The 26,705-nt window shown below is 37.6% G+C and overlaps 1 protein-coding gene and 1 non-coding gene across 2 annotated transcripts; both read left to right on the forward strand.

Annotated features, from left to right (window-relative positions):
- The first annotated feature begins 2,375 nt into the window (after positions 1–2,375).
- Positions 2,376–2,481, forward strand: LOC128296134 (small nucleolar RNA R71). The gene has a single exon (XR_008286683.1). It is a non-coding gene; the product is annotated as a small nucleolar RNA R71 (small nucleolar RNA).
- Positions 2,482–8,685: 6,204 nt separating this feature from the next.
- LOC108485207 (uncharacterized) lies at positions 8,686–12,602 on the forward strand. The gene is made up of 8 exons (XM_017789047.1): positions 8,686–8,761; positions 8,849–9,058; positions 9,774–10,086; positions 10,446–10,517; positions 11,099–11,270; positions 11,870–11,909; positions 11,993–12,282; positions 12,369–12,602. Exons 1-8 carry the CDS (start codon positions 8,686–8,688, stop codon positions 12,600–12,602), a joined length of 1,407 nt encoding a protein of 468 aa, XP_017644536.1.
- The last annotated feature ends 14,103 nt before the right edge of the window (positions 12,603–26,705 follow it).

Here is a 26,705-nt window from a genome sequence, read left to right on the forward strand (position 1 = left end):
TATGTAGTCCCATGCTTGTGGTAATTTAACAGGTTCGCCCACAGTTGCTTGGTACGGGCATGTCACACACCCGTGTTAATTTGACAGGTTCGACCACGGGTTCAAGGCACGGGCGTGTCGCACGCCCGTGCTGTTTTGGCAGGTTCGTCCACGGCCATGTCGCACGACCGTGACGACTTGTCGTAACCTGTGTTTGGGGAAAATCTTTGACCTGTTTCCACACGGTCCTAAGAACGCCTGTGTACTTGGCCGTGTCTGTGTGGAAAACCTGTATTCAAGATCTCCGTTAGTAAGTTAGGTATTAAGTACTAAAATTGAAAGAAGTTAATACTGTTAGTGCTCGGGTTGCCTCCCGAGAAACGCTTATTTATAGTCTAAGCTCGACTTGCCTCTCCATTGAATGGTCATGGTGGTTCGAAGAGTTTATACTCCTCATTCTTGTTATCATTCTCTTCAAAATAAGGTTTTAGACGTGTGTTGTTTACCTTAAAAGTGCCGAACTTGGGATGACTTACCTCGACTGTACCGAATGAGAAAATGCTAAGTACCGTAAGAGGGGTTTCTTCATTCGGGTTTACTGTGACAATGCGAGGATCTTCCGTATCTAGTAATATTTTATCTTCAACCTTAAGTTGATTTGGGAAGGTATTGAGCTCGTTCTGGCGTAGGTTTGGTTTATCGTGTGTTCTCGGTTTATGCATCCGCCATTCATCTAGCTCTTTGATTTGTAGCCTTTGATTTTCATGAATAGGTTCTCTACGATTGCTTGAGAATGGCTCATGTACTTCCTTCAGACTCATTTCCTGCAAAGTAGGTTGCATGATATTGTCAGTTTTAGTAGAATGGTTTAGACGATCACCTTTAATTTCTGATGTATTGCCAGAATTTCAAGCTTGAAGGGTGATTGTTTCGTCTCCCACACGAAGTGTCACCTGTGCCAACATCAATGATCGTTTTAGCAGTTGCTAAAAAGGGTCGTCCTAAAATCAGAGGAGTGTTGCTATCCTCCTCTATGTCTAGAACAATGAAGTCAACGGGAAATATAAATTTATCGATTTGAACTAGCACATCTTCAATAATACCCTTAGGAAATCTTATAGTTTTATCTGCTAATTGAATACTCATCCTAATCTATTTGGGTTTCCCAAGACCTAATTGTTTGAACATTTTGTAAGGCATGATGTTAATACTAACCTCTAAATCAGGTAATGCATTATTAACATCTAAACTACCAATTAAGCAAGGAATCATAAAACTCCCTGGATCTTTTAGTTTGTTAGGTAGTTTATTCTATAGAATACCTGAGCAAATTGCATTTAGCTCCACATGCGACACCTCCTCCAACTTCTGTTTATTTGCTAAAAGCTCCTTTAAAAATTTCATTGCGTTTGGCATCTGCAATAGAGCTTCAATAAATGATAAGGTAATATGTAATTTTTTTAAAAGTTTAAGGAATTTACCAAATTGTTCATCTGAGCGGTCTTTTCTTGTCACATTGGGGTATGGCACACGAGGTTTATATTCGATATTCACTGATTTGTTTTTATTATGACCTACCTCACCTTGATCTCTGCTCACCATAGTTTCTTACCTTGGTTCTGGCTCAGGCTCAACGAATCCTTCTTCATCTTCAACGTTAATCACTTGAGCTATTCCCTTGGGTTGGGTTCGGTATTACTTGGAAAGCTACCTTGTGGTCGTTCGGAGATTAATTTGGAAAGCTGGCCTATCTGAGTTTCGAGCCTTTGGATCGAAGCTTGTTGATTTTTAAGTGCTGTCTCGGTGTTCTGGAAATAGGTTTCTGACACCGAGATAAATTTAGACAACATCTCTTCAAGGTTTGGTTTTTTTCCTGTTGATAGGGTGGTTGTTGAAAACCTGGAGGATGTTGTGGTCTTTGATTTCCTTGACTACCCCACAAGAAATTGGGATGGTTCCTCCAACCTGCATTATAAGTGTTACTATATGGGTTATTTTGGGATCTAGAGTTATTGTTACCCATATATTGGACTTGTTCCTCCACGATGCTAGGGTTGAAGGGTTACTACTCTGTGCATGCTCCTCCTCTATTCATCTTGCACCTCATTACTGGATGTACCTGAGTAGAACCAAGTAAACCATCAATCTTTTTATCTAGAAGTTCTACCTGGTTTGACAGCATAGTAACTAAATCAACGTTATAAACGCCTGCTATTTTAGTTGGCTTAGTCCTCATGACTTACCACTGATAGTTATTCAATGACATCTCTTCAATAAATTCATAAGCCTCTTCAGGTGTTTTGTTTTTGATGATTCCCTCGGCTGCTGCATTAATTATTTCCCTTGTCGAGGGGTTTACACCATTGTAAAATGTTTGAACTTGCAACCGTAGAGGTAATCCATGGTGAGGACAACTTCGCAGCAGGTCCTTGTATCTCTCCCATGCATCGTAAAGAGTTTCTAAGTCCATCTGCACAAATAAAGAGATATCATTACGTAATTTAGCTGTTTTAGCCGGCGAAAAATATTTTAATAAAAATTTTTTTGTCATTTGTTCCCAAGTGGTAATTGACCCTTGTGGTAACGAGTTCAACCACTGTTTAGCTTTGTTCCTCAAGGAAAAAGGGAATAACTGAAGACGAATGGCATCATCAGAAACGCCATTAATTTTAAATGTATCGTAGAATTCCAGGAAATTTGCCAAGTGAGTGTTTGGATCCTAAACCTGCAAACCATCAAACTGAACAAATTATTGTATCATTTGAATAGTGTTAGGTTTTAATTCAAAATTACTTGCAGCAATAGTAGGCCTAACTACACTTGACTCAGTTTCTATTAAAGTAGGTTTAGCATAATCATACATAGTACGAGGAGCAGGATTTTGATTTACTAGTTGAATAGGCATCGCAAGAGGTAGGTGATTATCTTGATTTTCAGCCATCTCCTCGGTCGGAGTTGAGATATCATTGTCTTGCTCGTTCTCTATGTATCTTAAGTTTCGCCTTATTTCTCTTTAGTTTCTGCAAACTGTGCGATCGATTTCTTCGTCAAAAAGTAGTAGTCCTAACAGGGTTTTTCTAGCCATAAACTATAAAAACCTGCCAAGAGAAAGAAAAAGTAAATTAATAAATAATAATAATAATAAAATTAATTTGCAAGAAAAATAAATGGCTAAAGTAATAAAAATTGAGCGTTCCTAATATCTTAGTTCCCCGACAACGGCGCCAAAAACTTGATCGCGACTTTCGTGACAGGTAAGTTTTATATATTTATAATTAATAGTTCTTGAACTAACTATTATCACGATGTAGGCAAGTGTACCTATCGAACAGTAGTATAGTTTTGGCAAGACCAGATTGTCTAACCCAAATGAACTAAAAGTACTAGTGATGACTGTCTTTTTATTATCTAGCCTAAGAATAAAGAGGGTTTTGTTTAACTAACTAATTATCTAAACTAAGAATTTGCAGAAAATAGAATTGGGGAATTACTTTTGGAAAAACGATTGAAGTAAGACAATACCTAAGGAAGAATCCACTTAGACTTTACTTGTTATTCTGGCTCCAAATTGGACGATTTATTTATTTAACTTGTTCCTTAGAGATCCCTAAGTTATATTATTGTCCCTATTCAAGACCAATAACGTCTAATCCCTAAATTGAATAATTGAGACTTTTCTCTAATTAACACCCTAGGGTTGCATTAACTCAATCTATGAATCCCTTTATTAGGTTTCACCCTAATCCGGTAAAATCTTGTCACCCTATGTCTAGGCGCGCAATCAACTCCGCTTAATTATGACAAATGTACTATTAGACAGGGTCTATTCCTCCTCTGAATAAGAGCTTATCTTGAATCAGTATCCTGGGATATCAAAACAAGAATTAAGAACACATAATTAAGAACAAGTTAAATATTTATCATACAATTTAGAAAATAATAACAAGATTCGTCTTAGGTTTCATTCCCCTTAGGTATTTAGGGGATTTAGTTCATAAACAAAATGGAAAACATCTCATAAGAATAATGAATACAAAACATAAAGAAAACCCAAAACTCCTGTAAGGAAATTGAAGGGAGATCTTCAGTCTTGATGAAGAATCCGGCTTCTAAGATGGTTCAATCAGCCTCCCTTGAACAGTTCCCTGCCTCCTTTTCTTCGTGTCTCTTTTCCTCTTCCTCTAGGGTGTATTTATAGGCTTTGGAATACCTAAGAACCCTTAAAATTATCCTTTTCCGAATTGGACTCAACTTGGGCTCGACAGGGACACGCCCGTGTGAGTCGTGCTTCGATTCTGCCAAATTGACACGGCTGTGTGGTATGCCTGTATGAGGAAGTCCAGGCCGTGTTGATTTCGTACTTTGGTCTAATTTCTTCATTTTTGGCCCGTTTCTCGTTCATTTTGCTCTCCTATGCTCACCTAAGTATAAAACATGAAATTAAGGCATTAGGAGCATCGAATCCACCAATTCTAAGGAAAAATCATCCACAAATTGCGTTAAGCATGGGGTAAAAATATGTATAAATTACGGTTTACCAGTGGTTAAGTGGCAAAGGATTACGCTAAGGGTCAGGAGTTCGATTCCTTACAGTAGCATTAGGATTATTTTTGCTGCATGTTTTGGCTAAGAATTGGGCTTCGTCAGAACCCGAGTTAGGGTTTAAGGAAAATTAGGGCTTATTCCCTTCTTTTTAAACAAATCTTTTTGCTCTCCACCGTCTTCTTCCTTTCCCAAAACCCCTTGCTGCTGAAATCTACTCTCTTTTTTTTCCTCCTTCCATTCGTTTTTCATCTTTTCCAATAAGCTTAGGCGTCTTGCCAACGGTTCTGTCATTTCGGTAAGTATCGCGTAAATTAAATTTCGTGATTTTCTTAAGAGTTGTTTATGGGGGATTTTGGTTGCTGTTAAGGGGATATTCAAGGTTCTGTGGATCGCTAATCGAGCTTTAACAGCGAGGATTCACCATTCTTCGTCGAGGATAAGTAGATCTCGCATTTTGGAAGTTGTCCATTTTTATATAAGTCAATTTAAGTGACTGATTTGGGCTGGGTATTGTCAATCTTAGGCTTTGGACTACTCGTGGTTGGATTAGCAGCAAAAACAAACCAGGTGTGTACTCCGATCGCGTAGAAAATAAGTTTCGATAGAAGCCGAAACACAGTCTGTCGACGCCACAAGGGCATGTGGTCTGCCTATATGGTAGCCTGCGTCACGAGACACGGGCGTGTCACTGACGAACCAGGTCGTGTGGGCACCACAAGGGCGTGTGATGGCTTGTAGGCCGTGTGCGAGGCAGTGGCTCAGGTAAATGGGCCGTGTGGGCCACACGAGCGTGTGGGCCAATACGGGTGAACCACACGGGCTTGTGAGATTTTGGGCCAGGCCGTATGATCCATACGGGCAAGGCCAGTTTGGGCCGTGTGACCCACAAGGGTAGGGCACATGGGCGTACGAGCCCAATTAATATGAAATGTTCTGTAAGGTTGCACGGGTTGCCCCAGTCGACTGTGACCTGATTCTAGGGTCGGTAAGCATTTCTCAGACCCCATACTCTGATTGATTTCTGATTTTTATGCAAAAACATGTTATTATAAACATATGTAACTGTCTGATTCTATATGTTTGTTCTGCTATTAGATTAATATGATATGATATCTGCATATTAGCATGCCATGATATGTATGTTGCATTGCATTGTGTTGGGATTGCTGTGAAGAGAAGGAAGTCTGAGAGGCGATTTACTTGATATCTAGTAACTACGCTGCCTTATCTATAGAGTATTGTCTTACGGTACCTTTAATGTGTAGGGCTGGATGGGTTGACTATATCCTCATACTTGGTGTGTAGGGTTGGATGGGTCGATTTTATCCCCACATGGTGTGTTGGGTTGGTGAGAGATGGTGTGCAGGGTTGGTGGACATCTTTTCTGTTATCTGATCTGTTATGTATGCAATATCTGTATGGCTAAGGCCAAACTATCCGTACTCTGTTATCTGCTTGTATGCATGCTATTTGTAGAGATGTACACACTGAGCTTACGAAAACTCACCCCTTTATTTATTTTGTGTGTTAGGTAATCCTCAGTAGTAAATGGATCAGTGTGACAAAGGGCTCGATGGCAACAACTGTTGGACATTTATGGATTTTTGAGTAACATTCTATTTGTCTGTTTTATTTTAGATATTTATTTTTGGGATTAAAAAGTCTTTGAACTTGAACTACTTTTTTTAGTTTATTTCGGGTTTTTAAACTACCAAGCTATTAATTAATTAATTAATGATGTTTTAGCTTTCGTGATAATGACATGTGTTCGCCTAATAATCGATTTGGAGATTTCACGACTTAAGTAATGATAAACCATAATTTATACATATTTTTATCCCATGTTTAACGCATTTTATGGATGATTTCCCATTAGAATTGGTGAATTTGATGCTCTTAATGCTTTAATTTCATGTTTTATACCTAGGAGAGCATAGGAAAGCAAAAGGAACGAGAAACGGGCCCAAAACGGAGAAAATAGACCAAAGCAGAAAATCAACACGGCCTGGACCTCCTCACACGGGCGGACCACACGACTGTGTCAATTTAGCAGTCTCGAGCACGGCCTAAAGTAATCGCACATAGGCTTGTCACACGGGCGTATCCCTGCCGAGCCCAAGTTGAGTCTAATTTGAAAAAGGCTAATTTTGAGGGCTCTTAGGCATTCCAAAGCCTATAAATGCACCCTAGAAGAGGAAAAAAAGTGACACACAGTATAGAGGGCAAGGAATTACCCCAAGAAAGCCGATTGCTCCATCTTAGAAGCTGGATTCATCATCAAGACTGAAAATCTCTCCTCAATTTTCCTTCAGGAGTTTTAGGTTTTCTTTATATTTTGTATTCTTTATTATTCTGAGATGTTTTCTTGTTTAGTTATGAACTAAAACCCCTGAATACCTAAGGGGAATGAAACCTAAGACGAATCTTGTTATAATTTTCTGAATCGTATGATAAATATTTAATTCGTTATTGATTCTTGTTTTGATATCCCAGGATATTAATTCAAGATAAACTCTTCTTCAGATGAGGAATAGACCCTGTTTAAGAATACATTTCTCATAATTAAGCGGAGTTGATTACGCGCCTAGACATAGGGTGACAAGATTTTTCCTGATTAGGGTGAAACCTAATAAGGGGATCCATAGATCGAGTTAATGCAACCCTAGAGTGTTAATTAGAGAAAAGTCTCAGTTATTCAATCTAGGGATTAGACGTTATTAGTCTTGAATAGGGATAAAACATAACCTAGGGATCTCTACGGAACAAGTTAAATGAATAAATCGTCGGATTCGGAGCCAGAATAACAAGTACAGTCTATGTGGATTTTCCTAAAAGTAATTTGCCAATTCTATTCTCTGTGAGTTCTTAGTTTAGATAATTAGTTACTTAAAACAAAAAACCTCTTTATTCTTAGGCTAGATAATAAAAAAACAGTCATTACTAGTACTTTTAGTTCCTCTGGGTTCGATAATCCGGTCTTACTAAAACTATACTACTGTTCGATAGGTACACTTGCCTACATCGCGATAATAGTCAGTTTCAAGAATGAGTAATTATAAATATCTAAAACCTATCACGAAATCACGTGATCAAGTAACGATAATGAACTAAACTATTTTTAACTTGCTAAGATTTTCTAAAAACACTCTATGTGATGCCGCCAGATTCGGCCATAACGTCCAGACCGGGTTTGGGGTGTTACATTTAGTGGTATTAGAGCCTGGTTGCAAAACTCGGCTGTGAATTTAGGTATCAAAATTTGGTTTTTATAGAATGATTTGAAAAGCGATTTGAAATAATTTCGATAACAAGTATGTGGTTCATCGAGTCTCCGGTGCCGATCCTGTAAGTTTCTGAAACTTTGTATAAAATTATTTGAAAGCAAGTTTAGAATATACTGATTTCTTGTTCGAAAATACTAATGTTTGCTGTGAAACTACTGTAGGTAGTATGCTTATTGAAACACTCTAGGTAGTGTAAATTGAAAACCGTAGTAAAATACGATTTGCGATAACAGACTCTGAGTACTCTGAAAACTCTTCTGCATAAAATACCCGATAACAATTATCGAAACTGTAAACTAACATGCATAAAATTCTTAATATAGATTAATTCGAAATTACAATGAGCACACGTGGTACTCGTGGACGGGGTATTAGAGGCTGAGGTAGAGGCCGTAGAGGGATTCGAGCTGAGTCATTTGAATCTGATACGATCACTAATTTAGACACTAGCGAGACACTAGTGTCACCTGTTACTGAGACTAGTGCTGAGTCTCAAGACCGTGCAGCTGGGGACGACGCATTGTCCCAGGCCATGTTGCCAATCCTGGAGAGGGTCGTTGGGGCTAATGTTGGATCTGGAGGCTGTGGGTCAGTTACGGAACAACTCCGGTCCAATGGGGCTAAGGTATTTAGGGGCATCGCTGGAGTTGCTCCTAATGTGGCTGAGTACTGGATGGAGGCCACTGAGCGTATTACAGATGATCTGGATTTTATTGCCGAGTAGAAGCTCAAGGAGGTTGTTTCGTTGCTTCGCAATGAAACGTATCAGTGGTGGCTGACGGTTAAGGATGGCACTCAGCCTGACAGTCTGACGTGGGACTTGTTTAAAACGGCTTTCTAGAGCAAGTATGTAGGAACCAGTTATATCGACGATAGAATGTGTGAGTTCCTAAATCTTACTCAGAGAGATCGTTCAGTGGCCGAGTATGAGGCTGACTTTCTGAGGCTGAGCCGTTATGCATGAGGCATAGTGGCGACTGAGTATGAGCGCTGTGTTTGATTCGAGAATGGTCTTTGAGATAACCTGAGGGTTTTGATAGCTCCTCAGAGGGAGCAGGATTTTTCAGTCTTGGTCGAGAAGGCCAAGATAGCCGAGGAGGTGAAGCGATCTAAGCACCAAAACCGCGAGAAAAGAAAGGTTAAAAGGGATTCTAAGTCTTATGATACTGGGATGAGACCTAAGAAAAAGGCCAGATCTGATGGGCCCGCAAGAACTGGGCCTACTGTTGCACCTGCTGGGGTGGCGATTTGTTAGCTTTGCAACAAATGTCATCCGGGCGAGTGTTGGAGGTCTACTAAAGTTAGTTTGAGGTGTGGGTCAGTTGAGATCGAGTTAAAGATTATCCACTGAGGGGTAACCAGATGCAAGCTCCGGCTACTGAGACTGCATAGCCGCCAAGGGTAGTTCAGCAGCCACCTAGGGGCCGAGGCCAAGCTAGGGGTGATAACAGTATGGGCCAAGGATAGAGAGCACCAGGCCGAGATGCTGGGCCGAATGAAGCGAGGCAGCTTGTACTTGTCTATGCTGTACGTCGTCGTGAGGATAGAGATGCTCCGGATGTCAACACGGGTACGTTCTTAATTCTTAATGTACCTTATGTTCTACTGATAGACATAGGCTCTACACATTCCTACGTTGCATGTTTTGTGTCTGAGACTTTGGGAATATAGTATGAGAGAACTTCTAGTGAGATTTCTGTGATGAGACCGTTGGGGCAGTCTGTTAGGGTTAGTAAACAGTTCAGATTCTGTTGGAAGTCCAAGGAACAGTATTTCTGGCTGATCTGATAAAACTTTCGTTTGGGGAGTTCGACTTAATTCTTTGTATAGACTAGTTGATAAATCATCGTATAAGTTTGGATTGTGCTGAAAAGATGGTGGTTCTGAGGACTGAGGAGGGTATTGAGGTAGTCGTGATTGAAGAATGACAGAATTATCTGGGCAATGTGATATCTACATTGGTAGCAGAGAAGCTGGTGAGGAAAGGATGTGAAGTATACTTCGCCTACATCCGTGTTTCTGATTCTGTGGACTTTTCGGTTAAGGACATCCGTACTGTGAGGGACTTTCCAGATATTTTTCCAAATAAATTACCAAGATTACCTCCGAACCGTGAGGTAGAATTTGGGATTGAGTTGATTCCTAGTACGGCTCTGGTGTCTATCATCCTTTATCGAATGGTACCGAATGAGCTGTCAGAACTGAAGGCTCAAGTTCAGGAGCTGTTAGATCGAGGGTTTATTCATCCTAGTTTGTCTCCATTGGGAGCACCAGTTTTGTTTGTAAAGAAGAAAGACGATACGATGAGGATGTGCATCGACTGTCGTCAGTTGAATAAGTTTACAATTAGAATAAATGCCCACTTCGGAGGATAGACGATTTATTCGATCAGTTCAAAGGGGCTTCTGTGTTCTCTAAAATCGATTTGTGATCAGGATATCATCAGTTGAGAGTAAAAGAGGCCGATGTGTATAAGACAGTATTTCGGACTCGGTATGGACATTACGAGTTCCTAGTTATGCCTTTTGGGTTGACTAATGCACCAGTGGCATTCATGGATCTGATGAATCGAGTGTTCCAGCCCTACTTAGATCAGTTTATGATAGTGTTCATCGATGACATCTTGGTATACTCTAGGACGGAGGATGAGCATGATAGGCATCTACAGGTGGTTCTGCAGATTCTTCGGGAGAAACAGCTATATGCGAAGTTTAGTATGTCTGAATTCTAGCCTCGAGAAGTGACATTTCTAGGATATGTAGTTTCTGCAGAGGGGATTAGAGTGAATCCGCATAAGGTTGAGGCTGTGTTGGATTGGAAACAGCCGAAGAATGTGTCGGGGTTCATAGTTTTCTGGGTCTAGTAGGTTATTACCGATCCTTTGTAGAAGGGTTCTCGTTGATCGCAGCGCCATTGACTAAGATGTTGCGTAAGGGAGTTCCTTTTGTTTGGAAGGACGCTCAGCAGGAGAGCTTTTAGAAGCTCAAGACAGTCTTGACTCAAACTCCAGTTCTGATACAACATAAGTTTGGCAAGGATTTCGTGGTTTACAGTCATGCGTTACACGTGGGTTTGGGTTGCGTCTTGATGCATGATGGTAAAGTGGACACGTATGCATCTCGTCAGCTCAATATTCACAAGGCTAATTATCTGACGCATGATTTGGATTTGGCGGCAGTTGTCTTTGCATTAAAGATTTAGAGGCATTATTTATACGGTGAGAAGTGTACCGTCTACACTAATCACAAGAGCCTTAACTATCTTCTCACTCAAAAGGAGTTAAATCTTAGGCAGCGTCGATGGGTTGAGCTGCTCAAGGACTATGACTGCAGTATTAAGTATCACCCTGGAAGGGCCAATGTGGTGGCCGATGCATTAGGCCGTAGGGCTGTGGCTAATTTGAGAACGTTGTTCGCTCAACTGAGTCTTTATGACGATGGGAGTCTTCTGGCTAAGTTGCAGGTTAAATCGACGTGGTTGGATTAGATTAAGGATAAGCGGTTGGGAGATAAGTCTCTTGAGTTGCGTGGGACAACCACTGATTTTAGGATTGGCAGTGATGGGGTGTTGCGTTTCTAAGATATAATCTGTGTACCTAATTATGAGGATTTGAGGTGGTCGATCTTGAGAGGGCGCATAGTATCCCTTATACTATGCATCCCGGAGAGAACAAGATGTATCAAGACCTTCGAGAGTTGTACTGATGGCCAGGATTGAAACGTGAGGTTACAGACTTCGTTGATCGCTGTTTGACTTGTCAGCAGGTTAAGGCTAAGCATCAATTACCTTCGAGTTTGCTATAGCAGGTTAAGATAACGATGTGGAAATAGGAGCGAGTAACGATGGACTTTGTTAGTGAGTTACCCTTAACGCCTACTAAGAAGGATTCTGTTTGGGTCATCGTAGACCGATTGACCAAGACCACACATTTCATTCCTGTTAGGACGGACTTTTCCTTACAGAAGTTGGGCTAAGCTTTACATTTTGGAGATAGTGAGGCTGCATGGGGTACCTGTCTCGATCATTTCTGATAGGATCCTCATTTTACGTCTCAGTTCTAGGGGAAACTTCATGAGGCTTTGGGTTTCCGCCTTGACTTCAGTACTACTTTTCATCCTCAGACAGATGGACAGTCAGAGAGGGTGATTCAGGTACTGGAGGACATGTTGGGGGGTTGTTAATAGATTTTCGAGGTAGTTGGGAGGAGTACTTGCCTTTACCCGAGTTCGCTTATAACAACAGTTATCAGGCCAATATACAGATAGCACCATATGAGGCGCTTTATGGCCGTAAGTGTCGCACTCTTTTGTGCTGGACTGAGTTGGGTGAGCGGCGTGTTCGGGGTCTGGAGTTGGTTTCAGAGACTGAGGATAATGTTCGCTTTATTCGGGAACGTCTGAAAGCAGCTTCTGATAGACAGAAGTCCTATGCAGATTTAAAGAAAAAGGGCATCGAGTATTCTGTGGGGGATATGGTTTTCCTAAAGGTCTCGCCATGGAAAAAGGTACTGAGGTTCGGTACAAGGGTAAGCTGAGCCCTCGGTTTATTGGGTCGTACCAGATTCTTAAGCGAGTGGGGCCAGTCTTATATCAGTTAGAGCTACCTCTAGAGTTAGATCGCATTCATGACGTATTCCACGTCTCGATGTTAAGACACTATCGCTCTAATCCTACACATATTGTGCCCGTGGAAGAGATTGAGGTTAGGCCAGATCTGACGTTTGAGAAGGAGCCTGTGCAGATCTTGGATCGTGACTTTAACGTCTTACGTAGGAAGTCCATTCCCTTGGTGTAAGTGCTATGGCAGAATCATAGCACTGAGGAGGCCACTTTGGAGCCAGAGGATTCGATGCGATAGTAGTATCTTCACCTTTTCTGATCAGGTAAAATTCGAGGATAAATTTTCTTTAAGGGGAGTAGAGTTGTAATGCCCTAAATTTCTCTAATTTTGACTTTTGTAATTATTGGGCTTGGAAATATATGAACGATTGGGTCTATGTTATTTTTGGCTTTAAACATGTTGGGTTAAGTTGTAATGTGCTCTGGGGTGTGTTTAGGAGGTCCTAAGTTCAAGTTTTAACTTGGGCTAAAATTTTGGTTTTTATTTGAATAAAACCTTACTCTTGTCTAGTGGGCTTAAGTTTAAATGTTAGTAAGATTATATCAGAATGGGCCTGCTAGTCTAGTGGTTAAGTGGCAAGGGATTATACTTAGGGTCGGGAGTTCGATTCCCTATAGTAGTGTTGGGATTATTTTTGCTGCAAGTTTTGGCTAAGAATTGGGCTTCGTCAGAACCTGAGTTAGGGTTTAGGGAAAATTAAGACTTATTCCCTTCTTTTTAGACAAAAGTTTTTGCTTTCTGTCGTCTTCGTCTTTTCCCAAAACCCCTTGCTGCCAAAATTTACTCTCTCTTTTTTCCTCCTTCCCTTCGTTTTTTAACTTTTTCGATAAGCTTAGGCGTATTGCTAGCGGTTCTGTCGTTTTGGTAAGTATCGCGTAAATTAAATTTCATGATTTTCTTAAGAGTTGTTTAAGGGGATTTTGGTGGCTGTTAAGGGGATATTAAGGGTTCTGTGGATTGTTGATCGAGCTTTAACAGCGAGGATTCACCGTTCTTCGTCAAGGGTAAGTAGATCTCGTGTTTCGAGATTTGTCCATTTTTATGTAAGTTGATTTAAGTGACTGATTTGGGCTCAGTATTGTCAATCTTAGGCTTTGGAGTGCTCGTGGCTGGATTAGCAGCGAAAATGAACCAGGTGTGTACTCTGATCACATAGAAAACAAGTTTCGGCGGAAGCCAAAATGCAGTCCGTCGACGCCACACGGACGTGTGGTCTGCCCGTGTGGTAGCCTGCATCACGAGACACAGGCATGTCACTGACGAACAAGGCCATGCGCGCTCCACACGGGTGTGATGGATACGGGCGTGTGATGGCTTATAGGCTGTGTGCGAGGCACGGGCTCAGGCAAATGGGCCGTGAGGGCCAAACAGGCGTGTGGGCCTACATGGGTGAACCACACTGGCATGTGGAATTTTGGGCCAAGCCGTGTGATCCACACGGGCAAGGCCAATTTGGGCCGTGTGACCCACACGGGGGCGATGGCCCACACGAGCAGGGCACACGGGCATGTGAGCCCAATTAATGTGAAATATTCTGTAAGGTTGCACGGGTCACCTAAGTCAATTGTGACCTAATTGTAGGGTCGGTAAGCGTTACTCAGACCCCATACTCTGATTGATTTCTGATTTGTATGCAAAAGCATGTAATTTTAAGCATGTGTAAATTTCTGATTTTGTATGTCTGTTCTACCATGATATTAATATGATCTGATATCTGCATATTAGCATGTCATGAGATGTATGTTGCATTGCATTGTGTTGGTATTGTTGTGAAGAGAAGGAAGTCTGAGAAGCGATTTGCCTAATATTTGGTAGCTACGCTGCCTTATCTATAGAGTACTGTCATACGGTACCTTTAGTGTGTAGGGCTGGATGGGTTGACTGTATCCCTATACTTGGTGTGTAGGGTTGGGTGTGTCGATTTTATCCCTACATGGTGTGTTGGGTTGGTCGGAGATGGTGTGTAGGGTTGGTGGGCATCTTTTGTGTTATCTGATCTATTATGTATGCGATATTTGTATGGCTAAGGTCGAACTATCTGTACTCTGTTATCTACTTATATGCATGCTGTTTGTGGGGATGTACACACTGAGTTTGCCAAAACTCACCCCTTTGTTTATTTTGTATGTCAGGTAATCCTCAGCAGTAGATGGATCGGTGCGACAGAGGGCTCGATGGTGACCACTGTTGGATAATTATGGATTTTTGAGTAACATTCTATTTGTCTGCTTTATTTTAGATATTTATTTTTGGGATTAAAATGTCTTTAAACTTGAACAATTTTTTCTAGTTTATTTCGGGTTTTTAAACTACTAAGTTATTGATTAATGAATTAATAATGTTTTAGCTTCCGCGATAATGACATGTGTTCACCTAATAATTGGTTTGGAGATTTCACGACTTAAGTAACGATAATGAACTGAACAATTTTTAACTTGCTAAGATTTTCTAAAAACACTCTCATGTGACGCCGCCAAATTCGGCCACAACGTCTAGGCCGGGTTTAGGCAGTCTTTGGGACATCAGAACCTTTTACCGTAGTTGATAATAACCAGAACGGAGATCAATATTCAAAAATACAGTTCCACATTTTAACTAGTCGAACAAGTAATCGATTCTAGGCAATGGATACTTTTTCTTTATTGTAACTTTGTTGAGCTGTCTATAACCAATGCACAAATTCAACGATCCATCTTTCTTCTTTACGAATAGAACCGGCGCACCCCAAGGTGAAAAACTAGGTCAAGCAAAACCTCTATCAATCAACTCTTACAACTGTACTTCCAGCTCTTTCAATTCAGTAGGAGTCATTCTGTAAGATATTATTGATATCGATGTCGTTCTCGGAACAAGATCTATAGAGAATTCCACTTCTCTATCTGGTGGTAAACTAGGTAATTCTTCTGGGAATACATCATGAAATTCATATATAACCGGCATTAACTGAATCTTTGACTTAGATACTTTAGTATCCAACGCATATGCAAGATACCTCTTTCTAACATATTTCTGTGTTGACATTGCTGAAATCACATTAGGTAATAGACTCAATATGGAGTAATTCACCATTCTCACATTTCAATACAATATATTTATGCTTACAATTCACCACTGCATCATATTGGGTTAACCAATCTATTCCCAAGATCACATCAAATTCACCAAATAGAAATAACATCAAGTTAGCCAGAAAGCAATAACCTTTTACCATCAACGGACAGTTCTTACAAACTTTATCTACCATAACACACTGCCTTAGGGGGTTTGAAACTTTAACCACAAATTCAATGAATTTTGTAACACCCCCACGCCCAAAACCGTCACTGGAGTCAAGCTTGAGGTGTTACTAAACTTATCTTACCTTCTAAACAACTCTAAACCACTTATTTTAATTTTCGGAATAAACTATTTTTCTGCGTCATGGTTGCTTAAAAATTCATTTCTCGAGTTTCAAAACTCAAAATTAAGATCCATAAATTTTTCCTGAAACTAGACTCATATATCTATCTACTAATTTTTTTCTAGAATTTTTGACCTAGCCAATTAGTACAGTTTATTAGTTAAAGTTACCCCTGTTTCAGAATTCGACTGCACTGGCCTCTACTTACTACGAACCACTTTTCTCTTTGTAAAAAAATCATATGACTATACCGTTTGTTTCTATTAAAACTAGATTAAATAAGGATTCTAACCATATAACGTACACCACCTAATTATTTTTGTAAAATTTATGGTGAATTTATAAAGTTGGAATAGGGGATCCAAAAATCGCTCTAGCCCTATTTCACCAAAACTCAGATACCCTATAAAATACAAAACCTTTACCTATTTTGCTTATTCCATATGAAAATAGACACAACAAGCTTTAATTTCATATATTATTCACCATCAACCCATGTCTCTACAATGTATTGTGATTTTTCAAAATCCCATTATTTCTGATACTTGAATCTGTTTTTAAGTTACTTTCACATTTTTCTTAGTTTTCATGTGATAGTTACTACTTAATCATACATACTATTAAACATCTATATCATCAGCCACTCTATTAGCTAATCACTAGCAAGTATTTACACATCATTCATTGATCATATCATATCAAAAGAAACCAAGTTCCTATACATGCCATACACAAAACGTAAACGCCTAACTATACCAATGTGATTTCTTCGATAGTGTGATCGGCTCCGACGCTTCCTTCGATCCTGAGTGGCTTGATAAAACTATAAGAAAAAGAAAATAAAGAGAGTAAGCACTAGGCTTAGTAAGCTTACAAGCAAATAAATTACAACATTCAACATAATGAATAATTATACATAATGTCACCTAGCCTCATAAACTTTCTTTACTTCTCATTTTCTACCTTATTCTTTACTCACTTACCTTCTTTCTTACCTGACCTTTTACTATTCATAAATATAATCTACCTTCCCTTTTGCTGATAATTCACTATAATTTAACGTGTACAATGACCCATTGAACCACTCGGAATACTAAGGATACTAGGGTCGTTCATGTCTATCAATATCCTGCCAATGCCATGTCTTCAACATGGACTTACATGAATTATTCCTGTCTCCAATGCCATATATATATCTAATATGGGCTTACATGGCTCATTCCTGTCTCCAAAGCCATATAACTGATATGGACTTACATGGCTCATTTCTGTCCGGTCCTGTCCTGTAAACCCGAATATCCTAACATTCCTAAGGTTCAAACGGGGCTTCCTAATGCTTTTTCTCTATCACTTCGCATTTAATTCGACTTTAAATATTCAAAGAAAATAAGTATATAAATGCTGAAATTGACAATAATAATGTAAAATAGAAGAATATTGCATTTATTTATCAGAACTTACCTCGATACAAAATGTGACTAAACTTTACAATTTAGTCCTTTACTTTTTTTCCCGATTTACTCCAATTTCGCTCTTCTTGATCTATAATAGCAAATTTAACTTATTTAATATTCACATTTATCAAAACAGTCCTTGACCCAAACTTTGGAAAAATTACATTTTTGCCCCTAAACTTTCACATATTTGCACTTTTTCCCCAAGGCTCGTAATTTAAAATTCATCCTATTTTCTTATGTTTTATGACATGCTGATCATTTTTCCCTTCTATGACAACATCAAATTCACACTCTAACATGTACTTATGACTATTAGGTATTTTTACCGATTAAGCCCTTTACTCGCTTTCACTTAAAACCGAGTAGCACAAGTTGTCTAACATAATTTAAAACCTCATATTCTATCATAAAACATCAAAATAAACACTTTTCACCTATGGGTATTTTTCCAAATATGAACCTTAACTTAAATTATTGCTAGCATAAGCTTTATCGAGCTACCGGGACTCAAACGTAAAAACATTAAAAGCGGGCTTGGAATCACTTACTATGGAGCTTGAAAGCTTGAAAAACCCTAGATATGGAGAACCCTTGAAATTTCGTGCTAATGAAGAAGATGATGAATTTTGTGTTATTTTTCCTTTTATTTCATTTAATATCCAAATGACCAAAATGCCCTTCCTTATTAAACTTTCAAAATTCCATCCATGTCCTATTTTGTCCATGAACTTAAAAATTGGTCAAATTGTTATTTAAACCCTCCTAATTAATATTCCAAAGCAATTTCATACTAAAAACTTCTAGAATGCAAGTTTTGCAAATTATTCGATTTAGTCCCTAATCTCAACTTAAGCACTTTATGCATAGAATTTCATCACGAAATTTTCACACAATCATGCAATCATATCATGAACCTCAAAATAATAATAAAATAAATTTTTCTACCTCAAATTTGTGGTTTCGCAACCACTATTCCGTTTAGGCCCTATTTCGGGATGTTACAAATTTAATAGGTAAATTTTTAACAGACACTAGGTTTGTGCATATGTACGAATATGTGGAACCAGGATCAATCAATGTAGTAATATCAGTATCAAGTAGAGAAAATGTACCAGTAATGACATCTCGTACAGAGGCATCTTCTCTTACACGAATAGCGTATGTCCTTGCAGGTGCTCGTACATTGGATCTAACTATAGTATCCTTGGTAGTACCTTGACTACCACCAACATTACTGGGATGATAGGGTGGTCTACCCCTCGAGACAGAATTACTAAGCTTTGGAGCTGGTTCTATCTCTTTTTCAACTCTTTCTGGACAATCTCTGAGAAAATAGTCAAGTGAACCACATCCAAAACAAGCTCCACTTCTAGACCGACATTCCCCATGATGAAACTTATTACAATGTTTACATTTTGGTTTGGGATTACCAACACTACCCACACTGGTCACAGACGGAGATGAAGACCCCGGGTTAGAAAGCTGAGAGCCTCGCTCTCTTTCAGAATATCCTGTAAAGGTGGTAACACGATCATAATACTTCTTTAATTTCTTAGAAGCAAATGATTGCACTTACTCATGGTTCTTTTTCTAGAAACCCGAGCCTCTTTTTCAGCTTATCTCTTTTTCTTACTCAATTCCTCAGCTTTGTGTGCTCGATTGGCTAACATCGTAAATTCTCTTCTTTCGAGAATTTCAATCAACAACTTGATATCTTCATTTAAACCCTTTTCAAAGCGTTTACACATCTCTGCCTCAGTCAGAACCCATTCTGGGGCATATTTGCTCAACCAAATAAATTCTCATTCATACTCAGATACAGTCATATTTCCTTGTTTGAGCTCTAGAAATTTTTTCTTTTTCTGATCCATAAATCTCTAACTAACATATTTCTTTATGAATTCAGTCTGAAAGAATTCCCATGTAACATTCTCTCTCGGTACTACTGAAGTTATGGTATTCCACCAATGATAAGTTGTATCTTTCAGTAGAGATACCGCACATTTCAAACATTCAATGGGCGTGCAATATAATTCATCAAAAACCTGAATAGTATTTTCTAGTCAAAACTTAGGCCTTTTCAGATCATCATTTTTGGTAGCTCTAAATTCTTCCGCCCTATTTTTGCGGATTTTATCTATCGAAGGTTTACCAATTCTAACAAGTTCAACACCCTGTGGTACCTCAGGAACCAGTTGAAAAGCAAGTGGGGGAGGTTATTGTACAGTAGGGTTTGTTCTCAAGTACTATGTGAACCATTTATTCATCATTTGAAAGAAGGCTTGTTTTGCCTCCTCACTTCGGCCCTCAGACACGGGCCTTTCACTACCAGATGCAGAAACAACTCTTTGAACTAAAGCTGAAGCATTGCTCTCAACTTCCTCGGATTCAGTTCTAACTCGGTTGGATGATATTACTATATGAAAAACACATTTAAAAATGATCAGGAGTCATCACACTATCACAATTTATATAATAGCGTGTATAGCTAAAATCAAGTTTACTACGTCAAATTCGAGAATTGGCTAAACCGTAGCTCAGATACCACCAAATGTAACACCCTAACCCGTACCCATCATTGGTTAAGAGTATTACCAAAACATTCAAAACATTTTGCACATAATTCTTATAATTTACTATTTATTTACCGAAATCATACAAAACATCCCTTAATTGGACCTTTGAAGCCCAATATGAGCATTAAAATCAAGTCAGGACTTAATCAGAAACTAATAAAATTTTTTTCGACATTTCAAAAATTTTTCAAAGTTGCAGGCTCACACACTTTGTGGTCGTCGACGCGTACTACATACACCCGTATCCCTAACCCATGTAACTCTTTGACTTTTAAGGCATGAAGAAATTGAAATCACATGGCCAAGTCACATGCCCATGTGCTAGGCCGTGTGGGGAATTTAATTTTTGAAATTTAGGTGCAGTTTTCACACGGCCGTGTAACACGCCAGTGTTCAAGGCCGTGTCAACCACACAGCTGAGACACACGCTTGTGTCTTTTCCCGTGTACCCAATTTTAAGCATTCTGTTTCTCATTTTTAAAATGCAGGGGACACAAGGCCAGACCACATGCCCATAGGACAAGCCGTGTGTCACACACGACCAAGACACACACCCATGTGTCTCCCCGTGTGGACAAAATAATGCCATTTCCTAGCCTCATTTGTCACCCAAAACTCACCATTTTCCTGCACCAAAACACTCAGACACGTTCTAACCATTTCAAGCACTCAAATTAAGAGATTTCCATCATTCAACATGACATATCATCACATGCATACATGTTTACAATCTTAACTTGGATTTACTAGGCATTAACATCATTTGATCACATGTACTTAACATAACACATATGAATATATGTCATAATAACCTACTTAATCATACCAAAATAATCCATTACTAGACATTCCAATGGTTAGGTTACAAAACATCATTTTCAAACCACTATTGGTCAAGTTGTCCTATATATGCCATTATACCAAAATGATTTTATTACATATACCCAAGATAAGCTAGTTGATAGTGTGACAATGCTCCAATAATCTTCCGACCTTTGCGAGCTTTCGAGCACTATAAAACAGGGGAAAAATAAAATAGATTTAAAAATGATTAGGAGTCATCACACTATCACAATTTATATAATAGCGTGTATAGCTGAAATCGGGTTTACTACGTCAAATTCGAGAATCAGGTAAACCGTAGCTCAGATACCACCAAATGTAACACCCTAACCCGTACCCATCATTGGAATAGGGTTTAAGAGTATTACCAAAACATTCAAAACATTTTGCACATAATTCTTATAATTTACTATTCATTTACCGAAATCATACAAAACGTCCCTTAATTGGACCTTTGAAGCTCAATACGAGCATTAAAATCAAGTCAGGACTTAATCAGAAACTAATAAAAAAATTTTGCAACATTTCAAAAAATTTTCAAAATTGCAGGGCTCACACGTCCGTGTGGTCAGGACGTGTACTACACACACCCGTATCCCTAACCCGTGTAACTCTCTAACTTTTAACGCATGAAGAAATTAAAGTCACACAGCCAAGTCACACACCCGTGTGCTTGGCCGTGTGGCGAATTTAATTTTCAAAATTTAGGTGCAGTTTTCACATGGCTGTGTAACACGCCATGTCCAAGGCTGTGTCAACAACACGGCTAAGATACACGCCCGTTTCTCTGCCCGTGTGCCCAATTCTAAGCATTTTATTTCTCATTTTTAAGATGCTGAGGACACACGGCCGGACCACATACCTATGGGATAAGTCGTGTGTCACATACGGCCAAGACACACGCCCGTTTGGACAAAATAAGGCCATTTCCTATCCTCATTCGTCACTCAAAATTTACCATTTTCTTGTACCAAAACATACAAACACATTCCAACCATTTCAAGCACTCAAATTGAGAGATTTCCATCATTCAACATGACATATCATCACATGCATACATGTTTACAATCTTACCTTGGATTTACTAGGCATTAACATCATTTGATCACAGGTACTTAACATAACACATATGAATATATGTCATAATAACCTACTTAATCATACCAAAATAAGCCATTACTAGCCATTCCAATGGCTAGGTTACAAAACATCATTTTCAAGCCACTATTGGTCAAGTTGTCCTATATATGCCATTATACCAAAATGATTTTACTATGTATACCCAAGATAAGCTAGTTAATAGTGTGACGATGCTCCAATGATCTTCCAACCTTTGCGAGCTTTCGAGCATTATAAAACAAGGGAAAAATAAAACGGACTAAGCATACATGCTTAGTAAGTTCGTATAACGGAAACTAAACTTACTAATATTGTTAATTAAATCTAAACATACAATAACAAGTTTTCCATCCATTTTGTAAAATTGCCTAAACACATGCATCCAATCAAACATGCTAGTCACAAAGTTTACAATACATCAAGTAAGGATAGATGAGCTCATCATGCATTACTATTTTAATACATTATCATTTCATCTCATAATTCTCATACCATGTCAAGAGTTTTATGTCCATTGAATCATTGAAATTCTGATGGATGCTCATATAGTACATTCGAGACGTACGATTCAATAATCCTTCATTTCTTGTTCAAGGGTACCCATTGGGGCACTAAATCAAGGAACACACTCTCGAGCCACATATCGTATAACAGGATTACTTGTCCAGGCTAAATCCTTTATATAACGTATGCTCAAAATGTTCAATTAGGATTACTAGTCCAGGCTAAATCCTAATCGTAACGTATACTCGAGAGGTATTATATCAGGATTACTTATTCAGCCTAAATCCTTTCTATAACAAGGTCAATAGGATTACTCATCCGAGCTAAATCCCGACCGCAACAAATGCAGGACCTTATTAGTTTCGGGAAAGCGCATATATTCATTGGAATTCAATTTTCAGTCGAGACTTAACCCCCTTTTTTTCACCATATCAAGCATGTATTAATTCTCTCATTATAGCATTCAAGTAATGTACATCAATATAAGTCACATTCCACACAATACAACATTTAATTAAACATATTATATGCCCGATTAAGTTACACGAACTTGCCTCGACACTTGTTCGCGTTAGAAATCTACTAATCCGAAATCTTTTCTTTTCATCGATCTAACCTTGAATTAGTGCTGTCCGGATCTATATAGATGAATTTAATCATCAATTTCACACATTTCACATTTGAATGGACTCAATTTACGTCCTAGGCAAAATTACCATTTTACCCCTAAATTTTCCATAAATTCTAATTTCGTCCCTAAGCTCGGAAAATGAAACTTGTGCAATTTACTCCCTATTCCAAGCCTAACCAAAATCCCATTACAAATTTTACAGCAATTGTATTCATAAAAATTTAAAATTTTTCTTCAATTTCACAAGTTTACATTTTAGTCCCTAAATCATGTTTCCATCCAAAAATCACTTTGAAAAAGTTGTTTATCTATAAACAACCTTTCATTTTCTACCATAAATTTCTAATTTTCAGCATATACATCCTTGACCCATTTTCCATACTTTGATAACTTTTCAAATTAATCCCTCAAATAGAGAGATTAAGCTATCCTTGTTTTAAAAATATTAAAATTACTAAAAACGGGACGAGAAAACTTACTCAATTAGTCATTGAAAGTTTCTTCTCTCTCTCCTAGGGTTTTCATGTGTTTTTAGGTTGAAGATGATGAGAAAATAAGATGATATTTTCTTTTCATCTTTTAATTAATTAAGCATTTTGTAGTTTTCAATTTAGTCATTGCCCTTTTTCTATATTTCCATGGATGAGTCACCAAGAATCTACATACTTTTCTTTAATGGTCTAATTACCATATAAGGACCTCTAGATTTGAATCATGTGGCTATCTAATCCTTATAGCTACTAGAATTCAACTTTCGCATTTTAAGCGATTTAGTCCTTCTCGTAATTAAACACTTAATCGATAAAACTTTCGTATTAAAATTTTCACACTTCATGCCTATTATAATATGGACCATATAATGAAATAAAAATAAGCCTTATTTTTAGATCGGATTTGTGGTCCCGAAACAACTATTCCAATTTTACTAAAAAATGAGCTGTTACATTTCAAGCCACCCATGCAAACCACATCAAATAAAAAAACTTGCCAATTCATGCTTAATTAGCATCAACCACTCATGCCTTCACTAGAATTAAGCATACATGCCTCAAATAGTTACTTGACACAACAATATTACAAGTACATCAAGCTACCACATATGTGCTTAAGACTATCACAAAATATCCACCATTAGCCTATTACTTGCCATATAAGCCAAGGTTATACTCAAGGTCTACCAAAAGCTTCTCGGATGGTGTGATTCTTCCAGTTAATCTGATCTCTCGATTTCCACAAAAATGTAATCTATAAAGAAAAATACAATGACACAAGTAAGCTTACATAAAATTTAGTAAGTTCGTCAATTAAACGATAAAGCATGCCAAATTAAAATAATAATTCAAATAACAAGGTTACTAACAGAGTTCCTATCAATCACAACTCACAACAAGTGAGTAATGCTCAAACAATAGTACAAATCAATTTCTCATATTTCAATAACATTCAACGATCAATAAAACATTGTCCGATGAACGTTATATGGATACGAGTTCATAGTTAACCATCCAAAACACACCAGACACTTATACTAGCCAATCCAACTGATAACACACCTCGACACTGAGTGCTTAGCCCGTAGGCTAACATCCGCCCCCGTAACACACCAGAAAAACACTGTAATATAACACAATAGTCCATAACATATGCAGGACCTCGGTATATTAAGTGAATAGAGGATATACAGAAATCACCATCACATCTCATACCAATCCCATACCGGGCTCAAAACAACTTATTGGCATGTTAATCGTACTCTATCATACGTTCATCGACTCAGAATATTCTAATTAGTGATCGATACCATATTAATTCATTATTTTCATTCCCAAATACATACATCGGTATTATCCATCATTCTAAAATTAAGTTCATATAATATACATTTAATATGTATTAAAATTGAATGAACGATCTTACCAGACTATACTATAGCAATGACAAAGGTTCAAGGACTATTCAACAACTTCTATTCAGCAACTTCTATATGGCTCTATTTTCAACCCATTCTTGATCTAGAATAATAATTTCATTCAATTAACTAATTCCAATAGTAAAATTAACTTATTTTATGCAATTAAATCCTTTTAAAACTTTTTACAAAATTTCCCCAACATTTTACTTTTATGCAATTTAGTCCCTAAGCTCAAAACTCGTAATTTAACCAATTTTAACTAAAACTAAGTTTACTCAAATTGTATAGCACTCACTACAACCCATATTTGTTTTTATTTTACATCAAGTCCTTTTAATTTTATCACTTTAACACTTTAGTCCTTAAACATTAAAATTAATAAAACTTACTTTACAAAATAGTCATATTTAACAACCAAGCTTAATAATCTACCATAAAACTTCAAGAACAACTCAAACTCATCAACGGCATAATCTATAATTTTTAATAGTTTTACAAATTAGTCTCTAGGTTAGCTAGGTCAAAGTTAATACGAGCTCAAAAACATAAAAAAAATACTAAAAACAAGATCAATGATCACTTACATACCCCAACCTTGGCTTGACCGAAGCTTTCTTCTCCCATAACAATGGCCATTCAGTTTCCAAAAGAAAAGAAAGGACGATGATAACTTAATTTAGCATTCTTTTAATTTAACCTTTTATTTACTTAATTTACAATTTTAACCTCTACATTATAACTTAATAAAAATAAATAAAACATGTCCATATTTGTCCATCAAATGAGAATATGGTATAATTATCGTCTAAGGGGTTTAATTGCACAATTGATCCTTCAATTATTTTAAATTTTCAACTAAACAAGCTTAATTTCAATTTAACCCTAAATTAATTAGGACTAAATGACCAAATATCCCAAAAGCAATTGGATTAATCATATCCACCACCACTTGGACTTTTTGGACGTGGTATAATTACCATTTTTGTCTCTTTACTAATTTAAATCTATAGTGATTAACTTTTACCTCTTTTACAATTTAATCCTTTTACCTTAATTAAGCAACCAATCATCAAAATTACCAGACCAAACCTCAATTCACCTATAATACGACTCTATAAAAATTTAATAAAAATATTTACGACCTTAAATTATGGTAATGGGTTCTAATACCTCATTTTCAAAAACCACTTGACTTTTGGACTGAACCACTTATTCTAATCGTTAATTCAATTAATTAAAAGTCATCAAATCAAAATTTAATATAAAAAGTATTATTGACTCGTATAATTTAAATACTAATTTTATGAACTTACATCAGATTTGTGGTCCCGAAATCACAATTTCTAACACCACTAAAAAAACAAGTTGTTATAGCTCTCTTTCCCTTAGAAAATTTTGTCCCCGAAATTTCTTAAATAAAGTTACAGAATTCTAAAAGACTCTTCTATTGTTCAAATCAAATCTATCACCACAAACCTGTTCTCGCTCTATTCTGGTCAGTATAATAAGATTCTACATTTCCGTCCGGGAAAAGCTAAAAACAATTTTAAAAAAATGGTAGATAACGTACAAGTCCCTATACCATGTCATAAGTTAATTTTAATCCTTCTACTATCTAAAAAAAATATTTTAGATTATGTATGCCTGAAAATTTGACACTTTAATCCATATATGTGATAATATTCTAAAACGACATATTTTTTTGTGTTAATTGTATACTTATTTTGAGTATGATCCTACTAATTTGGGCTATTTATGGTCTTTTATCTTTTAAGGACTAAATTGAAGGCAAAAGTAAATTTAAGGGTGGAAAGCTTGAATTTGGAGATAAAGTG

The sequence above is a fragment of the Gossypium arboreum genome, chromosome 7 (assembly GCF_025698485.1).
Source record: "Gossypium arboreum isolate Shixiya-1 chromosome 7, ASM2569848v2, whole genome shotgun sequence".
NCBI classification, from domain to species: Eukaryota; Viridiplantae; Streptophyta; class Magnoliopsida; order Malvales; family Malvaceae; genus Gossypium; species Gossypium arboreum.